This window comes from Hirundo rustica, chromosome 13 (genome assembly GCF_015227805.2).
Source record: "Hirundo rustica isolate bHirRus1 chromosome 13, bHirRus1.pri.v3, whole genome shotgun sequence".
NCBI lineage: Eukaryota > Metazoa > Chordata > Aves > Passeriformes > Hirundinidae > Hirundo > Hirundo rustica.
The window spans coordinates 12,033,588-12,058,923 of NC_053462.1; the positions used below are offsets into that span (position 1 = coordinate 12,033,588).

General features: G+C 40.9%; 1 protein-coding gene across 6 annotated transcripts in view; it reads right to left on the minus strand.

Moving 5' to 3' along the window:
- Positions 1–24,830, minus strand: part of ARNT2 (aryl hydrocarbon receptor nuclear translocator 2) — a 96,222-nt gene extending 71,392 nt beyond the window's left edge. For 5 of the 6 annotated variants that reach the window (XR_009208280.1, XR_009208282.1, XR_009208281.1 and 2 more), the window contains exons 1-2: positions 24,702–24,830; positions 313–424 (exon numbers count right to left, since the gene is read on the minus strand). Coding sequence is in view for 3 of the 6 variants with exons in the window: in XM_040077157.2 (XP_039933091.1) it covers positions 313–424; positions 24,702–24,732 (143 nt within the window). In the remaining 3 variants the exon portion in view is untranslated. Of the gene's footprint in view, positions 1–312; positions 425–6,475; positions 6,617–24,701 lie in introns of those variants that run through there. The other variant, XM_040077156.2, reaches the window with a different exon arrangement.
- Positions 24,831–25,336: the final 506 nt, after the last annotated feature.

Sequence of the window (25,336 nt, forward strand, 5' to 3'; positions counted from 1 at the left end):
AACAGATACAGGCAATACACATTCATTACATCTACAACAGCTACAGGATCCAAACTCCATCCTGGATGCTTTGCCAAACCTGTAAATCTTTTGAAACCAGCAAAACAACAAGTCATACACTTATCAGCAAGTCTGATCTTGCAGGAAGAACAGATGCACTGAAGAGAAAAAACCATCAGTGACTAATGTCATAATGCAGTTTATGCAAATATAACATTACATAATAAACACACACATATACAGGTGCATTTTGAGTTTTACAATGCAAGTAATTTCCAGCTTCAGACCTGAAAAAAAGGGGAGATGGCTTACCCAGAGCGACGCTTTCCTCCTCTGGAAGGCATGGATCCTGCCATCCTCACTTGTCCACTCGCCATCGGAGCCACTGGCAAGGCCACTGAGCCAGGAATATCTGATGCCATTTCTGTAAGGCAGAGGTAGGGGAAAAGGTGGGGGAAATCCCTTAATCCATTACCTTTAACGAGAAAACACTGTTGGTAACATTAGAGACAGGCCCTCCCCAAAACAGAGAAAGCTTTCCTTTTTATTTCTAAGGAAAAGTAAAGCTCTCCTACTAAAAACCAGCAGATTGACAGATCCTTTAGAAACAGCCCAGCTATGTCAATAGACATTACAGTGCCTGGGAGACACAGAGAATTGCAGACAGGTATCTCTGTAATTCCACTGACCTAACGGTTCTCATTTTGAGGCTGTCAGATGAAGACCAACAACCTTTTACAACAGTTAAAGTGCCTTGTACAGAAATGCAGAGCTGAATTCCCAAGGCAAATGAAGGTGCAGATCATGGTACCAGGGTAGCAAGAAAAATAAAAGTTCAGAAACTCAGTTTGCCAGAGAGATCAGGAGTTGAGAGCAGAGATGAATTATCAGATAATACTGGTTTTTATTATTTCTATTCTGGAGGCATTCAGTGGGCCAGACTGAACTCAGAAGAGCTCAAAGGCTTCCTGCATTTCTGTGTGGTGTCTTTCAGAGCAGAACTGAGCCCAAAATCCAGGCTGATATTCATCCCTCTGCCAGGGCTCGAGGTATAGCCACAGGTTAATGAGATCCTCAAACCTCAAAACTTTGATGTGAGAAACCGCAAAAGCTCACCTTATGCAATGGTTTTCAGACTGCTAATGGCAGTTACTTCTAGAGTCTATTAATAACTGTTCATTACACTCCAAAAAAGAAAAGTGGAACATAACATATTTATACCCTTTCCCTCTATCCCATTATTAAGCATGGGATTAAAAGTGTTTTTCTTCTGTATAAGTCTTATAAACTATATGAGCAATTAAAACTAATGCACACATACTTTATTCACTCTGGAGGCAAAATCTACAGTCAAAACATTTAATTATCTTGAAAGAAAATGCATCTTCCTTCCAACTTAAAAAAAAAAAAAAAAAGCTTGGCAAGGTATCAGGAGCTACAGCTAAATATAATTACTAATGGAAAGCAAATCTGTTTAAAAAATCCTGCTATTTTTTCCCCAACAGATAAGTATGAAATAACTTCAATTACGGAAACAGGAATCCATGTTCTTTCATTATGTCTGGAGAGCACTTCCATCTCTGCCACACTTTATACACATCCATTATGCAACATTATGCATTTTAAATAATAACATTTTATCTGTTCACTGATTTCATGAATTTCTTCTAGTACATTTAGTTTTATTAACTCCTTTTCAACTAAAAAGCAACAGAGCAATCCAATATTTTTTAACAAAGTCTGCAAGGCCAAACAATGGGACCTATGCCTACACCCCCACACCACAGAAAGTTCCACAGTGGCTAAAGCTGCAGCTATGTGGAAACACAACATTAATGCACATTAGCATATCTCCAGACAAATAAAAGCATCAGCATGCAAACAACTGGTAAATCACTATTTCCAGAATAAGTACCCTCAGCTGTCTCATGCCCATAATTCACTCAGAACATCCAGACTCATCTCTCATGGATAGAACCGAAGGTCATTTTGAAATGCTCTGCTCACTCCTTTATTAAAGCAGATGGTAAAAACCATAATAAATCTACCTCCAAAGTGTCCCCGTCATTCAGAAACTCATTTCAGTATAGATCATCAAGGAGATCAGATTTTTTTAAAGTAGTAACTGTAATAAATTTCAGGTCATCTCTCAGCAGTATTTCAAGAGTAAGAACGATACTGTATTGTGATGAGAAACTCTTGTAACCTCATTTTCCTCAATCTAAACCAAAGATGATGAAAAAACACGCCAAGGATTGTATTACTCTACTTTTAAAAGTCCAAAAGCCAAAACTAATTGTTTAATGTACCTTTACAGCTCATCAAAAACATGAAACAAAGCCCCCTTGCTCTCCTTTACGCATTCCATGCTTAAAGGTGCATCCAAAACAGGTTGAGCAAACCTCATTCTGTAGAGCCCTTGCTCTCGTCACTGACAAGTCAGGGAGACCTAAACAGATAGCTTTGATCATTGTCCAATTTAGGTGGCTGTGGACAGGCAGAACGAGTTGTTTTTCTGCACTTACGTTCAGCCTTACATGTATGGCATTACAAGAAGCAAGGGCAGCTAGCAAGATTCAAGTAGAAAGGACAAACAGAACTGTGTATTTTTTTTATAAGGGGGGGGGAAAAGGTAAAAGGAATGGCCAGGCCAGAGGTTCAGTTATGTCAGTGCCCAAAAACACGGGAAAGAAAACATTTCACAACAAAGAGATCATCTGTCTCTCAGGGTATGAGCTAAAGAATTACTGGGTAGGTATCTTGATTCTACAGAAATGGCACATCAAAGACAGCACAATAAAGAAAGTAACTTCTTAGACAAATCAGCCTTCAGAGGTATCTTTACAGTCCTGGGACTGTGAAACCAAGCTCATTGGGCTGACTACTCTAAAAAGAGGCCTTCAAAAGTTTCCATTTCCAAAATATGACCAAAAGAAGAAAAAAAAAATTCATCAGGGGACGCATTGACACTCATCCACATGAAAATACAGCTAAGAGGGAGGAAAGCCCTTCAAATCACCAGACTTCCCATTCTGCAGCAGTGTGGTGAAGTTGTGACAGACCTGCACATATATCAGTGCGCAAGACACCCAATTTACCCTTCCATTTCAGAGCTTCCCACGTCAGAGACATCGCCCATGGTGTGAGCCTCTGCAGCTCTCGTGAGGTGCTCGAGGTGCACATGCACTGCTGACAAAAGCAGTCAGCTTGCCAGGCTCTCTCTCCTGACACAAGAATGAAGAGCTCCGCAGATGGAGAAACCAAGAGGCTTTGGTCTCCCTCAAACCACACAGCAAAGAAAACAACTCCAAGGACAACAGCACCACAGAGCATGAACACCCCAAACCTGACCCAGCCAGGGCAGCAGTGGAGCTCCTCACACACTTCCTTGGCGTACCAACAGTGACACCAGAGCACAACAAGATGACTTCAGGGACAGAGATGACAAAGTGATCTCAGTGCTCAGCTGCAGCCAGCTGGGTGTCAGGAGCTCTCTCCAAGCTGGATGGATGCTCAGAAATGTAAACAATAGATGGTGGCTGTAAAAACTCACAAGAGCTGAATGCTGCAAGAACATCTGGATAGAAGAAGGAATGGATCTGAACTGCTTCTCAAATTACTTTCATCTCTACTCTTTCATGAGAATATAAAAAAAGAAGTAGATCTTGATGATATTTTTACATTTATAAAATATGCCTGGTGAGGAAAGTAAAAACATCGACGTGTTATCTCAAAAAAAAGGGCCAAGCTGGGAAGGCAAAGCCAAAAGCAAAATCTCATGGAACAATCAGCGGCTTCTCTGACTAAACATCTGTGAAGTTACCTGTCTATGTATGACCTGGAAAGAAAACAAGAGAGAGAAGAAAAATGACACTCATAAACTGGAGTCTCAGATGGAAATACTGTGGTAGAGAAACATTCCAAGGAGCCTATTAGCATAAACAAAGAAAACAGAAAGAAGAAGCATGCATCAGACACAGCCCAAAAGAAAAAAATAACATAAGATAATCTTAAGAGTGTATAGTTATATAAATTTAGAGCAGTCCCAGTTACTTGTTGGAGCATAAATTAGTATGGAAACACAGACCTGCAGCATCAAGTTGGTTACAGATACATTTAAAAAAACAAAGACATGCTGGGTCAACAATCATAAAGATCATGTTTTCAGGCTTATCTAAACCCATGTCCAGATTCATATTAACACTGATGTTCACAGAAGAGTTTCAGCAGCAACAAGTGCTGGGAAGCAAGGTGTGCACTTTATGAGATTCAATGTTCAAAGAGTGGACTTCCCTTCTGCCAATGGAAATAAAACAAGTGTTGCATACTCTACCCAAAACTGAAACACGAACATAAGGGTATAATTCTCAGGAAGTGAAACAAGGTCAAGCTGAACATTCATTAAAATCATCTGTAACCATCAAAGCAGCGATCTGAACAAATTTCTTTAAAATCTTTAAAAGGTGTTTGTTAGTGTCAAATAGTAGTAATTCTTTTGCTGAAAAGATGTGTGCCGTATTTCATTTGGAGGTTAGAGAGTTCCTAGAGATCTGCCAAGGAACACAGATATGTTATTAGAACAAAACCCAGCACAACACTCACAATCTTTAGTGAACATTCCTCCAGCTGGACAACATTTAACAGTTCTTGTCTTATCACTGTCATGTCTGGGAGCAGGCCAGATCCTGCCACTACTATTTGTATTTATCTTGGGGATCCTTGAGGAGCCACATTAATCCAGGAACAACAAAAAAGCAGAATTAATCCCTCCATTTCTGTCCAGACTTCATTTCACTGCTGAACATTTGAAGTTTGGACATTACACTTTTACTTTAGTGCCACATTTAGGTCAATCCCAAAATATTCACAGATGTTTCTGAAATAAAAGATAACCTGCAAATGTACGTTAAAATACTGTGATAAAATACAGGGATTTATTCCCAAAAATCCACGTTCATCTCAAGCTGTTACATAGATCTGCAAAAGGAATAGCTGCTCTGTGTTTCACAAAGCAAAGCACAAAGAGCAAAGCACAAGCAAAATACAAGGATAACATAAAAGTGCACAGGAACCCCAGTCAGAGCAAGAATTACTGAAAAGTGCAGTGCACCAGGATGAACCTGGACTTCTCATTTTTGCTAGGGAATTATTAAATGACAGCTCTCGAGCCCAAACCTTAAATCTTGAGTCCCACCCCAGTTCCACTGCCTGAAATGCAGCTCTATCTTGTCTGTCTCTGACTCAAATTTGTGACTTGCTGAGGTATCTCCCAGAGAAGGGCAGCTCTCTTTGGCCACGTATCCTCACAGGGAGCATCACACAGCTCCAGAGATGGAGATGGAGCTCCTGCTCTGCTCCTCTCCACAAATCACAGCCATGCATCCTCCTGGGAAGCGTTGAAATGCTGTGCATGACAAGACTTTCTAAATCCATCTTACAAAAGGTCCTGCTAACTACACTATTTTCAGCCACTCGAGCTACAGTCCCCTCACCTAAATACAGCAGACATGGACAGGGTCATACAGCAGACATGGACAGGGTCATACAGCAGACATGGACAGGGTCAAGTTGAAACCCAAAACCTACTGGAGAAATGGCTTTGTCAACTCCCAGAGACTTTGAATCCCTGACATTAGCTGTGAGGACCAGTTCCAGGTTTGCTGTTCCATGTCAGGTACCATGGAGCATGCTCTCCACAGGGCTCCTTTATCCTTCAGTGTCTACTGTAATAAACATGACTAAAGTCAGATACCAACATCTGACTAAACGAGGAAATTCTACTTTTATCAATACAAATGGGACAGATTTCCAGCCACTAATCCATAGAACGGCTGAGATGTCAATCACCTCCAAGTAAATGTGGATCTAAGGCTAAACACAGAATTACAAATGTGCCCAATCCCATCAACAGCATCATAAACAGTGACTTCAAAATGTTCTTTTAAATATTCTAAGAAAGCAGATTTCAAAAACTTCTTTAGAAACTATATTTTTCATTACTCTGAAGTCATAAGGGAGTTAGATGCATCTCAGCTAAATGGTTTTGATTGCAGTCAATTGCAAGGGGGATTTTGTGCCTAGCACAGAGACATTTAAGAATAAACTATATCATAGCACTTACTTTAGAATATGCCAACACAAATACAGAGCCATCATGTAGTCAAAAACATTTCACAGAAACACTAACGTTAAAAATCTAGCTGTATATTCAGTCATTGCTTTTATGTGTTAACTACAGAGATTATAAAACAGAGCTCACTCTCAAAGAACATTTAAAAAAAACCCATTTTTCATTGTTCCTGATAACTCTGTTAATAATGTTTTACTTGCATTTCATTGCCAGACACTTTAAATAGACTCCACATCAAAAACATCTACTGTACAGACAAGAGACACAGAAAAGCAGAAACATTCTTTGCCATGCTCTCGACAGAATTACAATTACAAATAAATCACAAAATATAAGAAATCCCACCTTTTAGGACGACTCTTACAAAGATGCTATTTCTTTCCTGTGAACAAAACCTTCTCGGAGAGAAATTTTATCCGCATATAAGAAGAGTCAGAAACCTCTGGGAAGAAATGTAACAGCATTGGTATTCTGCTCAGAAAATGTCATCACAGATCTGTTTACCTTAACTGTGGACCATGATTCAGCCGGTGACAACCGTCTTGCATACTGATCAATTTATTTGCAGCAAAATTACTAACATTTTCTACTTTAACCATTTAGGTTCTGGAAAGAGCTACTGAGCCAGGAATAATATAAAAATCCTAATTAACTAAAAACATTCCCCTCCACCACAATGCCCTGTGCTTTGGGGTGTGTGGGGAGCCCACCCCTAATCTTGAAGATAAATTAGGGCATGTGGTGAGCAGTTACTAGAGAAACGTTCTCTTTTTCAAAATGAAGATAAGAGCTTTATCCTCTGCCTGCATCACAGGTGAATGTTAAGCACACTGGAAGCGGGGGGAGATGATGAGATTGAGCTGCTCAGTTGGAGGGGCACTGTCTGTTCAGCAGAGACTGGGACCAAGCATTTAAGAGAGTGGCCTAACTGGTGTTCCAAAGGCCAAATCAAGTTACCTCTCTCTCTGCCTTCTCTGCTGTGACTCTGGAGGAGATGCCAGAGGCAGTGACACACATAAGAGGTATCTACCATATGCCCCACCAGTAGACTGGAAGAGCAAGTTTTGAAGTCAAAGAGGTGAAACCCTCCAGAGTGCCTCCACACTTGACTGTTGTGTTCACACAAGCCATCCATGCCCACATGGATGCCCTGGAACCTCACTGCAATCCACACGCTTTTGTGTGCCCCACAGTTCATCAACACCACCTGGAAGTGCAAAAGAAGGTGGGATGCAGAGAACTGGCAGTAAACAGTGACAAAAGAGAGTTTTGGTCTACTTTAGGGGAATTCTTGTTGCAAGTGCTCAGCTTGAGGGCCTAAATGACCCTAAATGACCAACACAACCCATATATGACTGGACAAACTCAGAATGCCCTTTAGCACAATCCCAAAAAAGAAAGGAGTCACACCTCTGCACCGACCACAGAAAGTTATAGACTAAAAATTAAACCTGAAGCACGGACAGAAGATGCACTTGGCTACTTAAAGTTAGGCTGGGAAGAAGGGAAAGGGTAGCTTCTTCTTCATTCCTATCTTCTTGACAAATGGCATGGTGCCTTATGCCCCTGCATTTTTCCCTGGCTATTTTTCCACTTCTTATTCATAATGACCTGCTCAGCCTCTGACTGAGGCGAACTATTTCTTGTACTCTCTTTAATAAGCCAATACATCCAACTGCTGATAGGTCCTGCCAAACTATGACCATTTCCCCCAAAAGAGGTTGCTGAAATTCAAAACAGGGAGCAAAGGTTAAAAAAGAAGCCTTAATGGCTCCTGTTCTGAAAGCATGTCTCTAGCCTTGGAAAACAAAAAACCCTCTCAGAACTGAAACAAGGCTTGTATCTGCACTGTAGAATGAATGTGAAAACTGACCTGAACCTAAGCACCTGGTCTACCTCTAAAATTTAATAATCTTTCCCCCTGCACAAGCGGGGGCTTAAACTCAAGCAGAAAAGCACCCAGATCTCCACCATGGTTATGATGGACTGACACATTAGAAGAAAAGTAATTCTTACATCCAAAGTCTGGAAGTGCATGAAGGAGTGAGCCAGAAGCAAATCCAAGGACTTGGGATAGACTCACACCGAAAACACAACCTGAGCCTCCAACACTTGGCAAATGTCTCAGATATAAATAGTTACAAGTGGGAAAGTGCACATGCAAATCGGGCAGGGAAGTAGGGCAGCTACTGTAAAAGGCCAGAGGGGATGAAAATCTGACTTTGAGAGGCTATTTCAGGATTGATGTAAACATTATTAAAAGAAGAGAGGCAGGTGCTTAGCTTACATGAAGGGTCACAGTAAAACAGCAGACAACAGCAGCCGGTGCTTGAACGTGACCCTACCTGGTCTTCAGCCACTACAGACATGATATCATGCTATCATACAACATAATTCCCCATTTATCAGTCTCTGCATTAATTTGTCCTGGTTTTATTTGCATTTTGGCTGATATTACTGACATGTGGCAAAAGTACCATGCAAATCACCAAAAAACAAGGCTCCCCAAACTGTGCATCATTTCCATCTGAAATGAATGGTGATTCTCCCTCCTTCTCTGACATTTTGTATTTGCCAAAAGTAACTGCATAATTATAAGTTACGTGCAAGAAACAGAAGGTAACATTCAGCGTTATTTTCCATACTTTTTACTGAGTAGCAGACCTAGCAAATAGCATATATGGCTGTTCTGTTATGTACAACTACCCACAGCTGACCCATTAATGAACTCGCAAAAACTGTGCAAGCACACACCCAGCCTGGGCAAACAAACACGAGGAAAAAATAATAAACTCTAAGGACTTTAAAGTTTCTCAGAGTCAGATCATGCTCAGTACATTAATTCTTCATTTAACAAGTCTGTTTCATTTAGCTTGTTTTGGTTGGCATTCAATTAGAAATTCATGTACAGGACAATTTTTTCCCTTTTTAAAACAGAACACTTGCTGTATTTCATCCAGTAAAACATCAGGAGGTAAAGTGGAAGCTGCAAGACCAGCTAAAGCTACACTAAAGCCAGGCACAATAATACTGAATTAGGCAAAACACCTGCACACAGCCCTGCCCACAGTGTTAAAAGGGCCTGGTAAAATTTGTTGCTCAGTAAATAAGCGAAGAGAACAAATTCAGAGTTGCCCAGTTGGCAAGTGCAAGCTACAATAAAATTAACCCTCACGGCCAGACTATCAGTCTTTACTGTGACTGCAGTTATGGATGTGTTTTGTCATATCTGCCTCTACATTCTTAAGATTTACTGAGACTCGACTTCTGTCTACACAGAAAGAAAAGCCCTCCCATCCAACCATTCCTCATCTCCTGCCTTGCACAGCATCCAATTTCTGCTGGCTGCTCTCATGACTACATATACCTACCTACATACATGCATATACATACACACAGATACAGATTTAGATATATGTACACATACACAAATATATATATATATATATATATAAACCAGATGAGTTAAGCCTGGATTCCTTCTCCCATGACATTGCTTGCTCCCTCCTGGGGGTCCCCCTGAGCCAATCCACTCCCCAAAGGCAATGTCAGAGTGTTTCAGCCACTGTCACACGATCCTACAAACACCTCCTTCTCACCTTTCTTACCTGCCCACACCCTTAGTATTTTTGCCAAGCTTTCCTGACAGCTATCTCTGGATGCCCCAAGCTCCCTACAATGGGCCTCTGTGGATGCCAAAAAAAACTATAAAGGTTTTATGTAGACCCTGTCCAAAACCGTGCAAAAGAAATTCACTGAGCTCTACGACAAGAAGCCCCATGGCTGGAGGGTGGGACAGGAGCCAGGGGAAGCACCACACATGCTAACTCTCATTTTATACTCCTTCAAGCACCTGCTTTTGGTCAGTGCTAGAAAAGATATGCTGGGCTTGAAAAATTTTACTTTCAGGACAAACCGGCATGTTTTTACATCAGGAGCAGCAGACGTAGCATTTCTTAAGTGTGTTTCTTTCACAAAGATAAGAAAAATAGGGAATTAGCCAATTTCCGCTATTACTTTATTTCATTAACAACGAAATCAAGCATTTTCCATTGTACGTCCTTGCTCTGGATCACTGATTATTAGTTTTATACCATGACTGCTATTTGTTCTTTCCTAAACTCATTTTGTTTCCTTTCCCTTTTCTGTAATTGTCAAAAAAATATTTGCAAGCAAATTTCCTTTTATAAATTCCTATGTAACTGTTTCACAATAAAGAAATACTAGCCGTAAACTGCTCAATAGTTTATCTGCACTATGTCATTATTTGAGGCTTCATTTCTGTTCATTCATCTTCAAATTATTTCTTTTAAAATAATATTTCCACAATCTTCTATCAAGTACTCTGGCTTCTTACTACCTATCTTGCAATTATTTTCCAGCAACAGAGGCTGGTTTAGATTTCAAGCATTTTCAGTGTTTGGTCACAAATCTATTTTGTTGATGTACAAGTTAAACTGCCAATTTGTGGAAATTATTTGAAGCTGCTATTAAAATACTCGCAATGGTATACATAAGAAAAAAACTCACTGAGATCAATACTGTGGCTCTCCAGAGTTTACATCATAACAAGATGACAGCGCTCTAAACTCCTATCAATTACATAAAACATAGTCAATAGCTGTATAAATGTAAAGAAATAAAGCTAATTGGTAATAAATCTGTCCAGAACATTCACCAAAATGGATTTTAACTAAATGCAGATCAGGGGCAGCCTAGCTTTCCCAGAAATCCAATGCCCTCTCTCAACTATTTCATTTTTTCCTCTACCCAGAAATGCACAGAATTCACATGAAAGTCATTGCCAATATCACTTGTGCATATTTTCTGTTATTACAGAAGAAATCAGCAATCAGATTCTGTGAGCATGAGAGGCAGTATTTATGACTATAACTTCTGGTTCACATTTGAAGAAATCTAACAACACATTTCCTAAATAATGAGCAGAAACGTTCAAGCGAATTAATAATTTCTTGGTCTCCTCTTGTAGTTGTTTCATAAAAATATCCTTATAACACATTTTCACTGAGAAAGCACTGTTCTAAGTTCACAGGTGCAAGTAGCTGTATAATTTATCCGAAATGTAAAAATTTGAAAATGCATGGAGGCAGACCAAAAGAGAAGTGTTACCCTGCCCCTGACCTGCCTACAGCAGGAATCTCCACTGAGCCAACTCACCGAGGGGCTGGCAAGGGAGACCATGAAAGCTTTGTGCATCCTCTGTCTGAGGAAATGGTGACTGCCAAACTCCATCCCACCAAACCCAGCGCCACAGCTCTGGTGGTGGCCCATGGGCTGCCCTGCAAGGCACTGACCACGCTGGGGTGACAGACTGAGATCTTTGACGTGTTCCCACCACACCAGACCGACACGTTCGCTCCCCATCAGCTGCAGAAAGCTTGGGAGCAACGCAGTCCAATGACCGAGAGGTAAAACGTGGACCACTCTGATTCAAATTATTCACTGAAAATTACTGACTTGTGTCCTTCAAATGCCTTTATTTATTACAAAGATTTTTAAGTGTGCCTCAGAAGGGTATGTTAATTTTAAATTTCATTCAGAACAGCAACTTGCACTACCAAATACTTAATTATCAGTAAATTTACAGTGTCCTTGGGCACTGTTGGGTAATCAGAATGCTATTGTTTTCATTAAATAGCATTCTATTGATAGCACTAATGACTTCAGTTCTGCTTGATCAACAAGCAAATGATGCTTATTTGATGTTATGATAATTAATTGGCCTTTCAGGTGTTTTCACACCCCAATTCATTACTAAGAATAAAAATTTTTATGTGAAACACCTTAAAAAGAATATCAGTACTTGTCAAAAACACATTCTAAAAATAGGGTGTGGTTTAGTACTTCATCCTTTTCTCACGATTTCTAATACAACATTCTCTGCCTAAAAACTGCAGGGAAAAAAAAAAAACCCTAACATTTAACTCCTTCTCAAAATCCCAGCCTGAGCCTGATCACTGTAAATATTCAGGTCATTTTATGCCTGTCTAAAATTCTTTTAAGTCAAAGGAGAATTTCTGATTTTTTTTTTTTTTCTCTAAAGATTGACAAAAACAGCCAACCTCACTTTCCCACAGTAGCAAGAAGGATCAAAAAATATGACTCAAATGGGGTGTAAAAATGAACAGGCTGCTAGTGTGCTCCAGCTATTAATTCTCAAACTCCTTGCCCAGTTTATGAAATACTGTAGTCCAGCCTTCAGACCATGGAAGAGGGCTATGGATAAGAAAATTCCAGATTCAAACTGAACTGAGTCTTGAAAAGCTACCTGAAAAGAGTGCACCAATCTTCCCCCAATGTTCATCTGGCACCTGTCACCAATCTGGATGTGTTCAGTTTAACCTACCAACAAGGACAATCTTCAGAACATCTTCTGATGTCTTAACTAATCTGATACATCAGCCCACACTAGCAGTTACCCTCCTCTCTGCAAGGTGAGTTTCCCTTACCCTGAATTTTTCTGCAAGCTAAAAAACCCCAACACTTCAAATAAAGGTCTCAGTGATTTTTCTAGTTGTCACTGCCCCTTTACTTCACTAAATGTTTTTTAGATTATTCTTCCTTTCAGGTAATTTCACGTATATATAATTTATTTTATTTATTATTAATATTTAATTATTATATAATTTAAATTATATAATATATATATTATATATATTATATATATATTATATATATATTGCATATATATATATATGCAAATTAAAAAAATCATACAAGCTCACAAGCTTTTGGGTGCTCAAAGGTAACTGTATTTGCTGTTGTTGCTACTTTCTAGAATTTTTCATTCCCACAAATGTTCTAAATGGCACACTGCAATGTTAGGGCATAAGGGAAACCTTCATGGGCATGTAGAAAATACAAAATACTACAAAGCTCTGCTGCAGAATATTCCTTAATGTTACTTTTAGTTTCCAACACTCCCAAGAATTCATTTGTCATGAATTTTGGAACACCTTTTTTTCTGCTTAACTTCTTCCCAGAGCTTCTTTCTGAACGTATTTCATAAAACTGAACCTCAGGCTTTCTTTTTAAAATTACCAGTTTTAACGTAAAAAAAAATGCTGCTTCCATGTAGGCTGTGCTAGATTTTCAGAAGTTATTAGCAGTAATAGCCATGCTCTTACTTGCTCTTTCAGAATTACAGAATACAAGATTTCCTGGATGTTCTACCAGCGAACCACTAAGCAAGAAAAAAAACAAAACAAAACAAAACCCATACAACAAGAAAGCATTATTTTTTCTATGTCCCTATATTCACATTAAACATGATCTGACATCCATTACAAGCCACTTGTTCCCAAAAGCATACAGACAGTTCTGTGCATATATCAAATGCAGAAGCCAAGAATGATACTGAAAAACCCCTCACTGTAAACAACTGGATGTTTGTCAAAAAACAAGCTGATGTTTGTCTATAAATATTGACCAAAGTAAGGTTTTTAGCTTTGTTATTTGCTGACTGAAGAGCAGCACAGGCAAGTACACAGGACACACAAGATTAGTCTGAATTCCAAACCTGGCAATCAGGTCCCAGCTACCACAGGGACTCTATGCAACAAAGCAAACAACCAGTGGCAGCCACATGCATTTACCAAGAAATCACTACAAATACTTTATCCTAACATTTCAACATTAGAAAGAATCATGATTTCATTTCTGAAAATGTATCTACTTCCAGGGACAGCTCACTGATTAAAAGAACAGTTTGAGTTAACCCACTAACCATGTACCCCCGTATAATACATTTTCCTACTTTTTAACTTGCAAATGCAAAACAAACACTTGAAAATTATCTCATAATTTTCACTTGGTGCAATTGTGTTTTTCATATAGCTTGATCATCTCTTTGGTGTATAAGCAATGTACATTTTGCTCTCAATCTTAATACAAACTGTAACTGGATGAGAATAATGCATTTTCAAAGGCAAATTTAAGTGTGAAAAGCAGCCATAAGACAACAAGATATGAAGTTGTAAAACCTATATTAGTACTTTAAAGCTAGGTGGATTGTTGCTAGTTCAGCATTGAAATAACTATCTATCATGTGTATATTCTGCCAAGACACTTAAAAAGCACATTATCCAAATATCCTACCTCCTCTGTAAAGAAAATACAAATTAATGGTTATTCATGTGCCTGGAATAAATAATAACTGCTGTTTCCAGAGAGAAAGAAGCTGTATATTTTCCTTTTTTCTCTGTTTCCTCCCAAAGGGAGGAAAATTTTTTGCTAATCCAACATAAACGTGGAAATAAAAGTCTATTAATAAAACATTATCAATTAGCACATCACTATGGAAGACATTCTCTGCTTGTGCCAGCACAGGCATCTTACAAATATGTCATTTTTACAACCGACACATATGAAAAAAGCATCTCAAATTACGCAGTCTTATGAACAGGACTTGCAAACTGGTGGTAAGATAAATGAAAACAAAAGTCAGATGACTTAATTGTGGCATGTAAATGTCATTTGTCAGTGATTCAGTAGAAAGCCTGTAGTAAAGCTGAACCCTGTCCCACGAGCCTGCCTCCTTGCCCTGGTCGACTCTCAGACATTCTCAGTCAGCCAGTGATACACGAGAAATGTGCAGCCAGCGTGCCACAGCCAGGAATCTTCCTGCACAGCGACATTTTACTGCTCTCTGAAATACTTATTCATAATTACCACGTTCATTTTAAATTTAGAAATGACGAAAGGGTATTCTGTCCTTAGGACCACCCCTGACAAACCAAGAGAGGGGCGTAGGTGGAGACACAACGAACCCCGGAGCCGAACTTGGGTACACCATCAGTAACCTCCACACGTAACAGTCAGAGACGGAGCCAAGGCTCCTCAAACCATGAACCATTTGCCACATGCATGCCCTTCCTAGAGCAAAGTGAGGATTGGCACGCTGCCTCTGTCTCAGTCGGTTCTGCCAAGGGCAGAAAGGCTCTTGCACGCCAGAAGATGAGGCAGAACCAATTCCTTAATGTCATATCAACCTTTTCATCAGTCGTCAGATACTACTTTAGAGAAGGCATAAAGAGCCATGTGCCAGCTATGAGACTAATGAATAACTTTCCTGCAGCAAAACATAATTCAGCATGAACTCCACGTTACTGTTCTTTCCACCCACTCACACATCTCCAACTGATAGTACTCAACCAAAATGCTGACAAGTAAAACCACACACCTTTTAATTCAGCTGTTGTACACCAGCACTAAGATTTCATTTCACAGCACCATCCTATAGCTGCCTAACCTCAAATATTGTTGACATATTTACGCGACTCCTCTTTTTAAAACATGCGTGGAACCTTGAGGGAGAAACACAGGTGACAAAAGGGAACACTTTGGAGAGCAAAGATATTGAGACTGGCAGCTTCCTCTACATTATAAGCCTCAGTCCCATTTACAGTTCAGAACCAAAGAGTTCTGCAGCAGGAGAGGACACCACTAAAAGAAAATATGATTAAGTCTTGAGTCAGGAATCACTTTGGAAATGTATAATGTTAGCTTGTCTGAAGAGTGAAAGAGTATCAAGATATATTTAACCAGAAGACTAACACATCTCAGAAAGGCACATGCTCACAGAGTGTATCAGAAACAGATCAGAGAGTACAGAAAGTCCAGGAACACTCGGGTTTTATTTAGAAGAAAAACAATCCAGCATCTGTGATCATTCAAGAACCAAGTCTCAAGTATGAATAAACTACAAGGAGCCCAAAGACTCAGACACCCAAGTACTTCACAGTGATCATCAACAACAAAGAGTGAAGAAAAATTCCCTATTGCTGTCTTATTCTGTAACTATCCATAATGGAAATTTTACACTTTATTATTAAGTGTCAGTAATGGGCTTTTTTTGGTGGGGTTCCATGTAGTGTGATCTAGAACATTCTGTTCTAGTGACAATCCAGTTCCAGAGAAACAGTTTCACTTGGATCAACCCTAACTCACAGATGGCAGAGAATCCACAGAGACATTACACATTTTTAAGAACTTGTTCCAGAAAACTGTGAAATTTGGATTCTGTAGGCCTCAACACTTGGCATTTGGGGAAGATTGTTATGTTCACTTAAGATTCTTTATTCCAATAGTACTGCCCCCTCTGCTAGAGATGCAGCTAGAAAGTATTCTTATTCTTCAGTCCTCATAAGAGAGTTTGAAAATGCTCCTATACTTTTCTTAGTGATGCTTCATTTACTTTAATTTCAACAATGAAAATGCATATTTCAAACCTTCACTGGTAAGCAAAAATACACTGCAACTCCCGTTCCCACAAACCTTACTGCACACCAAATAAATTTACTTTTTTTCCTTAAACCAGAATTATTGCCTACTTTAGATGAAAATATAAAAAGCTTAGCAGAGGTACTATTATCTCCAAAACACTCAAATCTTGACATAGCTCCAATAATTTGCCATTATATTCTTATACACTGAAAATCTCATTACAATAAAAGGAAGTTTTAATTATGCACCCTTGTTTTCTACTGGTCAAAGCACTGCTTATTACAGAAGGTGCAAAACATTTTCAGGCTTGGACATCTATATGCAGAGGGCCAGGGTATCCCTTAAAGATGCTTTAAAAAAAATTAAATCCAAGGAGAACACTGGTGTCCCATACACTATGACATGAATATGACTCACAGGAGTAGCCAACAGACCACTCTTATCCCAAACTCTCTCACAGCAATCCCCATGGACTGATGCTAAATGGGCCACCTCTCAGTGACTGGCAACACAAGAATTTATCATTTCAAACTAAGCTTTTCTAGCTATCATTACTTTGAGTGTTTAAAGCCGGGCTCAAAACTGATCTAGGAACCTTGCTAGCAACTTTAGTGGACACAACACAATGGAAATCCAGCTCAGCCACAGCCTGGCATTACTAACAGCTTTTGGTCCATGAAAGGATGAAACATGAGGCAGAGGGTCACAGTAGCCAGTGCCTTTTAATAGCTAATTTTATGGCTATAATCCACTTCCCACAGCTCCTATTACAATCAGCACCTCATTTCAGGGGCTGACTTCTGCCACATGTAAGGGGTCACTGTGTGTTGGGCTGATTAACCCACATTCCCTGCGGCAGAAGCTCAGCAAATTAAAATACCAGCCTATGCTCACATACTGTAGCAGCCTGGCGCTCTTCAGGACACTACTGGATGACTTGGAGACACACCAGACACAGCCTGGGTTTACTTATTGCAATTGTATGTGGAGACTGGGGAAGGAACTCTGCAAAGCACAGTTCAGAAAACAAGAGACAATCTCTGTTCTCAAAAAAATTTAACAGTAAGTTGAGTAAGATCTGGGACTACTCCTGTGATCTATTCGTAAGTTACTTTAACTCTTCTTGCATTCAAAATAATCAGTTCTATCCCAAGTTCTAAAAGCATTTCCAGTTCAGTTTGAATTTTCCATCCAGATATTATAAGCAATACAGTTTTAAAAGATAGGCATTTCAAGGGCATTTAACAGCACCCAGACGTCCACCTACCTTCACTAATAGAAACAGCCAGCAGTTACAAGTTCCTAAAATTACCTACTTGTATGGAATTGTGTTCTGGGTTAGTACTAGGAAAGTATCAGAGACCATTTTTCAAAATCAGACCTGTGGGTTCCTCAGAAACAGGTTTTGCTTTTACCTCTGAGGAATACAAATATGCAGTGTTTTTGTTCTTCGCAGCTCAGTGATTTACTGGCATGCCTCTTCCCATAAAATATTTGCATATATCTGAGAGTCAAACTGTTCTGATACATTCTCTGTTTGCCAGGAAGTGAATGCTTCAATTCAGTATAAGTGAACATTTAAAGAACGACAGGCACCAGGACAAATGGCAGCGTAATTAACATACCAATGAAGAGCCAGTTGTTAATTACTATCCATTTTAGGCATTTTGTATGAGCAACTTACCTGAAAAACCTTTCCATCTGCATGCTGGCAAAGCCAGTAATAAACAATTGAACACCCCTTGTGCTTGATTAGAGAAAAAAAAAATTACAATTATTTTATATTATTCAACTTGTCACACGCAGTTGACATTTAGATGAGAAAAACCTGCAGCAGCCCAGATCTAAGCATTTGAAATGAACACTGTGAGCTGTTCTTGAACAAAACAACGCACACACATCCAGGGCAGATGCAAGCTAATAGAGGCTCCTAATTTGACCCAGTTGATCACACCTCACAGCACCTGCTGGGCTGCAGGGAAGGCAGCACAGTTGCTACTTGGAACAGAAAAAGTACCACTTTTCTCTAAGGGGAACTTCAGATGCTCCCTACAGAATGGCATCTGAATTTATAAGCTGTTGAAAGACTTGGGAGTAGCACCAGCACAATGCCAAGATTCATTTACATTTCAACAACACTGAGAAGTCAATACAAAGCACAGCACACAGAAAATACAGGAGTTGTGAGAAAGGTAGAGACACCTAAGTGTGAAAAGCAGGATTGAAACCACAGGACAGAAATACCCAAGATAAGCAAAATGGAAACAAATACTGACAAAAGAGAGACAGAAAGCAGAAATTTTAGAAACATTCATCAATATGTAGAGTATCCAAAAGAAAGGATTTCTCTTTCTCCCTGTGCAGATGGCTTCGCTCAAGGAAGCTCAGTGTGCTTTGGGTACAAAAAAAAGGAAATTAGATTGATCTTGAAAACAGCTTCTAATTTGTTACACATCCCATGACTACGGCCACTAATCCATGCCAATAATAAAACTGAGATCCATTTGAAATTCTGACTATCCAAAATAAACTCTGAATTAGCTCTTGCTAAAAAATCGTCATTCTCCGTTTCATCCTGCATTTTCAAACCATGTAATTTCTGCACATTAAAGGCCAGATCTTGCCAAAATCCTGTAACATTTTGTGACAAAGTAGTTCTTCCCTGAACAGACAGAAAGTGCATGGTCCAGGGGGCTTTATTCCACCAATTAATTTTCATGTGGATTTTTATTTGAAACAATGAAAAATGATTAGGGATTATTTTTCTGAAGCTTTTTCTTTGCATGTATCTTACTTGGGTTATAATCAGAAGGCAAATAAAATGTACAAATGCAGCCTCATAAAATTTTTCTTTTCTTCACTTGACAGAATGATTGATACAGATGGGGTGACAGGAAATGCTTTAGAGCTGAACAAAGAAAATACTGTCAGCAAGAAGTAAACTGTACCAATGTTTTCCAGAGCAAGCACCCACCCACAATCTCTGGAATGTCACATTTTTGCCTGTGTTGTCCAGCAATTGTAACATTTCGCATGAAATATGTTGCAGAATGGTGAAGGAGCACCTATGACTTTGTAGATTTCTTTCCCACATAACCTTTACTGAGCACATCCCTACGGTCAGAGAAGCAGCTGGGGTCGGTGTCTGCACACTTCTGCACCCAGGGGAGCATCCCTGCTCTCCCCAGAGCTGGCGAGACAGAACAGCTCACCCTGAGCTGATTCATCCATCTCGAAACACTGCTGGCCAGAGACACTTTGCTATAGATAGCCTGGAAAATCTGCCAGAGATCTACAACAAGAGCCACGATCTAAATTCCCATCTCTTAAACTCAAGCCCCCTCTTTCTCTTTTCTACTGCAAATTTTAATAACATTGTAATTTCTGCAGGTAGCACGGAATTAACACATTTTCCATTCTTGCTTGTCAGTTACGAAGCAGTAAGCCCCCCAAAATTGCTCTGAACGACACACATATCTGATCTTCACAACCATTTAAGCATAATCTCTGAATACATCTTCATAATGACAGCCCCATTTCTGTCCTCTTAATAACAATAATCACTACATCAACAGGGTTATTTTGCCTTGACTGTTTTGAAAAGGCTATTTTTTTTTCTTTTCCACCTAATCTCTATAGCAATTTTCCTTACTGCTAAGAAATACCAGCAACACCATATGGTATTACAGAAATCAGCAATATCTCTTTTGTTTTGCATTTTTATTAAAGGAATAGGGAAACATCATTCTATTGGAAAAAATATTTGGAACTAACCACAAGCTACAAATTTTAAATAACTATTTTGTGATAGAAGAGATAAAATCTTTTCTATGCCCTATACCTATATATTAGAAATATAAAAATAATGGCATTTCTTCAATGCCAGTTACTGTTCAGTACACAGTCCTGAAGGACAAAACATTATCACAGAACAATTCAAGAGGCATTGGCATCTCATACCACAGTTTAACTGAATTAAGGACCAATTCTGCAGTACAAGAGCTGTAAAAATACAGGAAGAAAAAGATCTGCAACGTAAACCTCCCATTACCTAATGAGTGCTCTAATTTTGAAGCCCTTATTTTTAAACTTTATCTTAGAATGATGACTACTTTTTTGCATACCAGAAACATCAGAGCTCATTATAGCCTCCATCTCTACAACACTCCAGGATGCTGTTAAATTGATTTTTTTAGTTTACTGGATAGTCTGTATTGTAATGAAGGGCAGAGCAGCAGCAATAAAACACTACTGTGGGGCTTTGAGTTGAATGATTTTGAAATCTAAAACAGTGAAGTAGATTCTTTTTTTTAATCATCAATTTCAAAGCTGTTTGAAATCCAAAGAAAAGAATGACCAGATTGTCAGAAAGCCAGTTCTTTTCGGGAATATGAACTGGGCAGCATCGAAAAAATTCTTCCACAGCACTCAACATCTTAGTAACTTCAGCCCAAATGTAGGACTGGCTAACAAATAATTGGGTTCTTGGAATATCTAGTTCAAATAGAAGAATGATTTATCCCCACTTAACTCCCAAGTCAAACAAACACATAGAAACCAAAACCACCTCCCAGAACCCAACGCACTTACCTAAACCAAGAGCCCAGATGCAGGGCTGAGTTACAAGTCTTTATGAATATGACAGAAAATTTGCTGTTAACTCATTACAAACTGAAAGTAAAGAGAGCTTATTTTAAAATCTTCCTTTAAATTAAAATGCCATTTTTTAAAATGTTGGATCAGCCATAGGCTGAAAGTACCTCTCACAAGCTGCTACAGTTGCAGCAGTAACGTCCTAAGCCCCAGCAACTCCTTCTCTCAAGTCAGAGCACCTCTTTCTAGACATTTCTAGCAATGTCCTTTTGAGGACGTGTTGTTCTCCATACCCTTGTATTTGGGGCTCTCTGCTTAAAAAGAAATCACTAAAAGGAGATTTAGGGATTACATGAACAACTCAGTTACTTTTTTTTTTTTTTTTTTTAATTAAATATAAAAATACAACCCTGAGGATTCATAAAATCATAAAATGTAGCCAAGAATGCATCCTGTGGGATCTTCCCTCTAAAGTAACTCTAGATAAGCTTCAAAATCTCATGATTTCTTTTGACTTGACTTACGAGTTTGCGGCAAGGAAGCCTTTCAGTTCATTTCTCATCACCTGACCACAGCAGAAAGTTGCTGCTCACCCATCAGACTGAGCCAGACTGGAACTCATCACCCCAAACCAGGTGATGTCTCAGGAAAAAAAAATTCTAAACTCATGAAGAGCTTTATGTTTTCGTCCCACCCTGGCTAATACAAGAATCACCACTTCATGTATTGCACTCAAGTTAAGTAAAATCTGAACCCAAAGTAGCAGTAGTTACGGACAAAGCTTGCATTCCAAAAATAATACGTTTAAAACAGACAAGGCACTAAGTTACTTTGCTGCAAGCGGTAATTTACGAAATGCTTGTTACACCTCCACAGTTTTTTTGTTCTTAAATCCCATTTAATATGCCAATCTTATTTCAGGAGGAAATAAATTAACTGTGATGCTTTGTGCCAATGCAGATGAGCTTCCCACACACCTGTATTGTTTCACACTTCAGTTCGTCATCCAGAGTACGAGAAACCAACACAGTACTCCCAACCAGACCCGCTCCAAGGCTGAGCATGTGCCAAGAGGAAGCAGCTTATCCCACACAGCCCCTCAGCTGTGTCAGGGTGATGTCCAGCTATGCACAAACAACTTCACCAAAAAGAACTATCAGTGGACATCTAGAACAGTCCAGGAAGCTCACAGAGGCAGCCTTACTCCCACCACAAATCTGGTCCCTGACACTGCAGTTCCCGTGAGTCTCAGATGGGAAAGGATGCAAACCGCTCCCACTCCCATGAGCTTCCCTAACTGAAACCCTCCATTAAAACCAGATCAGTGGGAAAAAGGGTAAATCTGCATCTAACACAAGAGAAGATGCTGCCACAGAGCAGTACAAGGTTCTGCAGCAAGAGACCCCATGTTGAAAGATCTTCACGTGGTTAGAGAACACCCAGCTTTTCTCGCTCTGCTAATCCCCATGCCACTATCTAGAATATGACTAAAACCACATGTATTTGTATTGTGGTAGCTGCAAATTAATGTCCTGCCTAAATTACCAACTGTTATTAGTACCCCAGACAATTGCTCAATAAAAATTTAATCATACTGTAATTTCTAATCATCATTAAAGACGCTTAACAAGTTAATCTTCTATTGTGCTCCCCTAACATTGCAGATCAGGAAGTCAACTGGCACAAGGTGGCACAACTCCACCAATACTAATAGGGCTACTATCATTTTACTCCAGCTAAGGATCTATCCCCAGGATTAAAATAATTTCACTACAGATTTTGACTGTTTCACTGTTTCTCTGCCTTGCTTTGCAGTTACTTATTAAAAAAAAAAAAAAAAAAAAAAAAAAAAAAAAAAAAAAAAAAAAAAAAAAAAAAAAACCAGCAACAAATTATCATTCTAAAAAGCCACAGTTCAAGTCCAGGTTTTTCACACAGCTCTATCTTCTGCTGTCCATGGTAGAGCAAAGGCAGCACTATGCGACAGATCGAGGGCATCCTTCCCTCAAAGCTCCCCACCCCGACCTCGCCCCTGGTGTCTGACAACGCCCACACAGAAGACGCGGGAGGATCATTAACAGGCAGCGAGCTTGTCTTTCAGCTCAGATTGCTCCAGCTGCCCAGACAGGAGCGGAGCTCTGTAACCTCAGCCTTGCAGAAGGTGATCTCGGTTCACTTCAGGAAACCAACATGTTTCCTCATCCTTCCCCCGGACCAGCAATCTGTGCTTCAGAGTTTGAAGACCACACTCTAAGTCAACTTTGTGTCACACGCACGGAGACGCACACAGACAACACACTTGGCTCTTCTTTCCCTTTTTTTTTTTTAATGTTCCCTCAACAATCCCTTCACACCCTCTCAATTCACAAAGTGCACAGGCAGGTGGCTACAGAAAGTGGAAAAGGTTGGTGTGAGAGGGGCACTGGGCTCTGCTGTAACTCAGCAGTTTGAGCACTGACCTCTAAGCGGACAGGGCTGTTCCTTCAGTGTGTAGCCTGGAGAGACAACCAGAGAATGGCAAACCAAACCCATGTCAAAAAATTGTGTTTGTATCCTTCTCTGTCCGAAAAAACTGATTGTAGCTGTGAGTGCACGCAGTGAAACTCTCTGTTATGATGCACAATATGGTACCCTGGAAGCTAAATGCTATTAATTTCATAACCTTCCTTTAAATATTGATTTTCATTTAGTATGTAGAATTCTGATTCTAAAACCTAATCTGACTGACAAATATCAGTTTCTGCTTACTGTATTGGTGCTTACTGAACTAAATTCATTGTTTATATCATAATATTTACTTCCAGCATGACAACTACACTACCAACTACAGCAGGATTTAATCTAATGAACAAGCTTTAAACATTAGCTGGCATTTACTCAAGCAAGCCTTTAACTGTCAGAACTCAACCTGACACCACAAAAAATGATACAAAGCAAGCACATATTAAAACAAGTAAAACTGGAGTTGACCTTTAATAGCGATACTCTTCCTTAGTACTGAGCCCAGTACAAGATCCCTTGTTCCACTTATTTTTAATGTCAGGTACTTGTTGATCCAAACCAAGCTGACCCAAGTACATCTCCAAAATACTACTCTGTCCTTTCATCCAAACGCACCTTATTCCATCACGCAGTGAACAAAATAGATGTTACATCTCACAAACATGTAACGAAACGTCAGGGAACGCCTTCTCTCACGAAAAAACTCAATGGGAAAAATGTTTGTAAGTTTCTTTTGCCAATTTCTTAAGTACTAACAGCAAATGTTTACCGCATCCTTTGGAAAGAAAACAAACACAGGGCACATGCCCTCGGTCAGTTTCAACACTCTGGCTTCACGAGCCGACAATAAAGCTGACAAACGTGGAGGCAGGGACAGCCAATGTTCCTACTCATCCCCAGGGCAGGCGCGGGTCTGCACGGTGCCGCACCGCCCGTCCCCGCTGCTCTGCCGCCCCACGCCCGCGAATGCTTATGCACAACTGTTCATTCCTGCGGGGCTGCACCGAGCGCCGGCAGCCGGGGCCAGAGCGCCGGCGTGTCCCGGGGAACCCCCACGGGCTCCCGGCTCCGCTGGCCCGGCTCTGCCCGGCCCGGGGCCCCGCGGGGGCGGCGGGAGGAGCGGCGGGACCGCCCCGGGGCTGCGGGGACCGCGCCGGGCCGGGCGGGGAGAGCCGGCGGCGGGGGCGTGTTGTGCGGCGGGGCCACTTGGGGCGAGACGGCAGCTACTCACCGGGAGGGTTTACCGCCGCCGGCGTTGCCATCTTGTCTCTGAGAAGAATTAAGACAAATGCAAGAGGGGCGGAGGGATGCTCGGGGCAGCCCGGGGAAGGCGCGGGAGGGGCAGGCAGCCGGCGCCAGGGCGGGCGGGCCGGGCAGGCGCGGGGGCGGCGGCTGCTCCCGCCCCGGGACCGGCGGCGCTGCCCGCTCCGTGCGGGGCGGCCCAAGATGTCCGATGGCCCCGCGCCGGCTCTGCTCATGCGCCGCGCTCAGTGAGCATGTGCCGGGCGGCCGCACATGTGCGCTGGGCCCGCGGTCGCCGCTGCCCGGCCGGGACCCCCCGCAAGAACCGGCGGGGGCGGCCCCGGCACGGCCCCGCATCGGCCGCCCCCCTCGGGGCTCGAACCCGCGGCCCCGGGGCGCGAACTTCCCTGAGCCAGGGGCGGCCAGCGGGCCCTGGGGCGCGGGGCCGTGGGTGGGTGCGGCCCACCGCCCCCAAAACCTGCGGGGAAATGGGGTGATGTCCGCGACCTCCGGCAGTGGGCAGGAAGATTGGGGTGCTCTGCATCACTCTTAAACTGAGGGAGAAGATTGCGGTGATGTCCGCGACCTCCGGCAGTGGGCAGGAAGATTGGAGTGCTCTGTATC